At 35.3% G+C, this 5,813-nt stretch overlaps 1 protein-coding gene across 1 annotated transcript; it reads right to left on the bottom strand.

Moving 5' to 3' along the window:
* Positions 1–7: 7 nt before the first annotated feature.
* LOC133310872 (clathrin heavy chain 2-like) lies at positions 8–5,358 on the bottom strand (the record flags this gene model as incomplete). The annotated part of the gene is made up of 15 exons (XM_061511875.1): positions 5,245–5,358; positions 4,066–4,203; positions 3,692–3,889; positions 3,409–3,525; positions 3,148–3,207; positions 2,942–3,028; positions 2,638–2,721; positions 2,415–2,549; positions 2,262–2,324; positions 2,071–2,175; positions 1,878–1,990; positions 1,510–1,762; positions 1,266–1,402; positions 902–1,180; positions 8–824 (listed from the first exon to the last, which is right to left on the bottom strand). Coding segments are annotated over exons 1-15 (2,700 nt in total), but the record flags the coding sequence as incomplete, so codon positions are not given.
* Between the last annotated feature and the right edge of the window lie 455 nt (positions 5,359–5,813).

The following is a 5,813-nucleotide window of genomic DNA, read 5'->3' as shown; positions in this document are numbered from 1 at the left end:
AAGCAAATATAATTTTTGCAGCCTCATATAGTTCTTCATCATACAATCGGTCACCAACATTTTGAAGATTGGCCACATTCAGCATAAGAATGAACTCCTCAATGTCACTGAGCCTATCAGTCTTTGCATATGCATAAATAAGCTCACTGTCCACCTTGGGTTCTTTTGTCTTCTGCCTTACCATCAGTAAGTATCTCACCAAGTCATGGTAAACATTGGCATCTTCAGCAGCACGGATAACATCCAAAAATTGTGTGGCATCATCGGCTCGTATAAATGACTCAATTGCATCACTTACTAGCCCTTCCCTGAGTTGAGCCTTGGCCACCTGACTCCAAACAGCATCTTCTTCAACCCGGAAAGCAAACTCCACTGCTCTATCAATACTATGAATATTATCTAGCAAGACATTGACTGCTTGAACATTTAAGTTGAACTTCTTGAAAATTGCAAATGCTTCCTCATATAACTGAGCTTCAACAGCCATTTCTCCAACTGCAGGCCCATCAAAATTATCCAGTCTATTAACATAATCCATAACTCTGGATGAATCAGCCTTTATTGCTGTCAAAATAAGCTGATTCTGCAGATTGAAGTTCCCGCTGAATGCAGAATTCTGAAGCACAATCTTCTCAAGAAGCTCAATCAATTCATGAGGTAAATCAGCAGTCACGAAAGCCTTAACAGCTGCAGATACTTGTTCAGGGCTCTTGCTTTCAGGCAGAGCAGTAGATACAACCTGATCAATAAGTTTCCTTCTGTAACTATTATCAGGGTTAAGAACTTTCTCCCAAAGATCACCATCCATCCTCTCGACAACATATCTGTTATTACAATATAAACATGTAAGCATTGAAGCCAAGGATAATTATTTACTGAAAGATACATATACACCACAAACCTTGCTTGTAGTTTGAACAAAGAATTTTTGTTTGTCACATTGATAAGTTCATCATCACATTGTCCTCGCCTGTAGGCTACAACTGCCAAGGTGGGATCACGTTTCTCACAATATTTGCCCACAACTCGCGAATCATAGTATGGGTTGGAGGTGAGAAAATGTTCTGGGTTGTTGTTGCTATCAATGATGATTTTACCCAATGCATTATGAACATGTACATCCTGGCTTCCCTCACTTACGAGATGTTCCAAAAACTGTGTGAGCAAACGAAGCCGATTCCTGCATGGCAAAAAAAGCACCATAGAAAAAAATCAGAAACATGGATGAAAAACAGCAATAAGTAGAACTAGAGAACAGATACCACCTCTTCTCACATTCCGCAACAAGGGGCTCCACTGGCAGTAATGAACGAACAGAAAGAATCAAGCCTTTGATAAAATCTTCTGGACACTCATCATCTAGCAGCTGCCCAACAACTAAAGGAGCATTCCCTGGGTTCACCTATAAAGTGAGGCAAAAACTTATGACTGGGACAGAGAGAGAGAGTAGATAGCGCTCAAGAAATAAGCAAGGCAACTACAATAGAAATGAAAACAAAAATAAAATACCTTCTGAACATAACCTTCAATGTAGCGAAGCATGTTGTTTGTGTATAGATAGTGTGTTAGATCTGGAACAAATCCAAATCGGTCACAAACATTTATCAGAGGTCGTGCATCAGGAAGCTTGGCTTCCATTAGAAAGTTTTTCGTTTTCTCAGGATCATAGAAAATTGATTCTCTAGTCACACGCTCGACCTCTTTGATTTGTCCAGTCTTTGCTGCTGCCTCAATGTACTTAAAGTGAATGTCAGGATCCTCACTGTCCCATATTCAGATAAACATATATTAGCACATATACATTGGATATTATCTCCTGTACGAGTGGAATCATTTGTCCACAAGCCAAAACAGATTTTTCAAAATGAAAGAATTACCTGGAGCTCAAATATGATCCAAGGAAAAAATACAGTCCTTCATACGACCTGAACTGCTCAAAAATCTTTATGCAAGCATCAATGCCCAATTGTTCACAATATTCTTTAGCAACCTGAACAAATATAAGTAAGCTTCAGTTATCAATTAATTATTAATAATTCCAAGTTATAGAAGACAACAGTACTTCTGTACCTGCACAATTATCTGCAGGTTGCCTCTAAGATTGACCAGCAATAGGTCTTTCATGCACTCTAATGCCCATTCTCGCGACAGAGTACCAAAAAAGTCAACAAGTGACTGCAACAACCAAATAATGAGTGAGTGTTTTGAAATTACCATGATGTTAAACTATATAAATTATAAAAACAATAGGGAACATAAACCTGTGGCTCAATTGCATGTGTATTTACAATCACGCGTTTTATATCTGGCAACTCTGTGTAATGCTGTAAAAAAATAATGCAATCAGCAAGAGGGTGATTATCAGCTTAAACTGGAAAAAGGGTAAGAGAAAAACACATTTGGAGAGTCATTACTTGCAAAGCTCGCACATAAAGACCAGCTTTTTCACAAAGTTGGGCAATACGAGGACGGTCGTAATGGCTGAACATGCCATTAGCCAAAATTGCATCAGCAACATTAGGGAAAGTTACCAGATTTATCTCCAACACCTGAACAATAATTCACAAGATGGAATCATTGCAAAGAAAGAACAATAGGAGTAAATGCCTACAACAAATGATAAATGAAGACTGAAACCTTTGTTTGAAGGAACCCATGTTCTGGTAGATTTGGCTTCAAAACATCTAGGAGAAAGGCAGTTGCCTCACGGATCAGGTTTCTCTGAGCAGGACAAAAAAGTAACCAGAAGCTAATAAATGGACTGTCCAGTAATGCATATTGCTAAAATAAGGAGGGGAAATGACATGGCAGTCCATGTGCTTTCGAGTCTAATAAAGATAATGCCACTTAAAAGAAACATTTTGTACTACAAAAAAGATCACCAAGCAGGAATATTATATAACTAATCACTGTAATGGATTAATTACAGTATATAATTAACCTGAAGAAACAGATCGGTTATGGTATTGTAATCAACTGGGCAACCGCCCTCCATTTGCGACATCATTAATGCAAAATTAACAGCACCCTGCAAATCAAAATGAAATAGTAGTTGAATTAATTTGTAAAACTAAAATTTTCTGCAAATTAAAATGAAAAAAGTAAACTTGTTGAAATAGTTCAAAATTACAAAGGTTTCTCACATACCTGAGGATCTGTCCGAAGAATCGTTTGCAAAAGGAAGAGATAGTCAGGTGTATACCCAACCTATCGCAACAAAGTAATGAAAATGTTCAGGACAAATTTGTTCCAGTAAAATGAAAAGGGCAGGATATGCAATGTTCATAATACAGGCTGAGTAAAATATTCTACCGACCATAATAACAACATTAAATAATTTAACAAGAGAAGAACAAAAGAATCTTATGAATCAAACTTCAATATTATTTCATAAAACATGCCCTCTACCTGCTTCGAGTATATCAGAATCTTGTCAAACTCCCTTTTCGCAGCAAAAGCAGCAACAACTTTTGGAGTAGCTCTGGCTTTGATATATATTTTTATAGCAAGATCATTATCCACAGTCTACAATGGAGCACACTTATAAAAATTAACACAAATACACCATTAGACAATAAGCAAATTCAGCAAGGAGTATACCATTAGGCAAACAATCAGAAAGAAAGAAAAGCAAAATGAATAAATAAACAGATCAATTTAAAGTTTTTCAAAATTTCAAATGCAACCCAACCTTTACAAGATCTCCTAGCTCCTCACTGCATTCAAGCTTGTCCTCTGCCAACCAATTCTCCAAAAGATTTTTCTTGTTCTGGTTCACAACCAGCCGTGACAGTTCTAATGACTCAAAGGCATTCAGCTTTCCTCTCGTTAAGAGTGTTCCAAAATATTGCAATAGAGGAGGAGTTTGCCCAGCTTGCACAGGAACACTCTGCCACATAGAACAGAATGTGACACTTTAACCATTACAGTCTAATTGACCCAAAAAATAGGACAGACCTAAAAACAGTTCAATTTCCTTTAACCCTAAAAAAAAATGACTGTAGGTAAATTCTGTTGCAGAAAGAGCATGAACAAAATCATTGATAGCTACATCCTATAAGAAACCTGAAATTTGGCAACTGTATCAGGTGTCCGAAGGATTCCTTGTGGAGATTCAGCAGCAAGCTCAGCTGCTTCTTTATACTTTGTTTGGGCAAATAATTCATGGAAACGTTCCACAACCTGTAATGTCAACAAGTATACATGTTAATGTCTAAATAAAAAGGAAATGTAATTACAAAAAGAAACCATTTTAAAGGAGTCCAATACACAATCCAATCAAACAACCAATTCCAAAAATCTTGTAAAATGCCAAATAACAAATAACATCTAGACTTCATTAAAAGAAAAGAAAAAGTAAATGGCACAGATTTTATGGCAACACAGCATTCGGGTCACTCACATACACCCTCTCAATGACCTTTTAAGGGGTGTATAAATTTTACGTTACTCCTCCAAAAATTATTTTGCAGCTGAGACAATAAAATATGAGGGTCACAATTTTTTTTTCTCTTTTTTTTTTTTTTTTTTTTTGTGCGTATCGACCCGTGCAATGCTATAGCTAACGAGTTCTACAAATTTTGTGTTGATGCAGCAACAAAAAATTTATAAGCCCCAATTTTTAATAAAAAAATAACATGGCATCGAAATTTTGAATTTACTTTTTATGGTAAGCTAGCATTAAATATATATATATATATATATATATATATTTTTAAATTTTAGATACTTTAAAAATTTGATTGCAGTCATTAGAATCAATTTATACCATAATAAAAAATATTTGGGTTATTTATCTGATTAACAAATGTTGGATTCGTTAATTGACATCCATAATTATAACGATCTTAGGGTAGAGAGATTTTTGTCCTATAATTTCTGATACGTTTATTTTAAATTTTGGATACTTCAAAAATTAAACTGCCATCGTGAAAATCAATTTATACCATAATAAAAACATTTGACTTATTTATCCGATTAATAAATGTTAAGACATATTTAATGACAATTGTAACTATAACATTTCAAGGGGTAGAGAAATTTTTATGTATATTTGTTTTTTATTTTTGATATCTCAAGATTTGATTACGATAGTTAAAATCAATTTACACCATATGACTATCGATGGTTAGGATTGGTGAAGAAGGTAAACATTTGGTTTGATTTTGTTTGTTTTAACCAAGATGGAAAAAGAAGATGAAAAAAACAATGTTTGTTGAGAGAGAGGGAGATAGTATTAAGGACCTGCGACGTCAGACCCTTGACGGCTTCTTTTGTGTTCGGCGTGCCGTTCCCACGGCCATCTTCATCCCCATCAACGGGGGTTGGCTTGGCACACGGATTCATGCACAAAAACATCTTCGCTAAAAAGCTCATCTTATCTTGAACAACAACAAAACAAGCAAACATTTATGGTTAGATTCCAGAGAATGAAAGAGTGTCTGTCAACAGTTGAGAATGGGAATGACATATAGAGAAGAAATGAACCATATCAATACATGTCATTGGTTCTGAATGGATAATAGAACAAAATAAAAATAATAATAAAAGTCATTGAAGGATGAAGTTAAGGTTATCACTTTCATTGAATGAAACAGTGACAGGAAATGGCCATTTACGGTAAACAAAAGCAATGATTAGGTTACAGGGAAAACGCCGAAATAAAGACCACACAGATGCAGCAATTGAGTTATAATGCAACTAATGAATAACAATCCTCCAAAAAACAACATCTTTCACGTGAAACAAAATGGTCCTAAGATAACTGTAACACCCCAAATTTCTAACAATTTATAAAACAATCTTATAATAAA

This window comes from Gastrolobium bilobum, unplaced genomic scaffold, assembly GCF_033153095.1.
Source record: "Gastrolobium bilobum isolate Gb01-03AN ecotype WA unplaced genomic scaffold, APGP_CSIRO_Gbil_v1 utg82300, whole genome shotgun sequence".
Taxonomy (NCBI): Eukaryota; Viridiplantae; Streptophyta; class Magnoliopsida; order Fabales; family Fabaceae; genus Gastrolobium; species Gastrolobium bilobum.
Note: the sequence above shows the minus strand (reverse complement) of the source record. Positions and strands in the feature narration are given on the sequence as shown.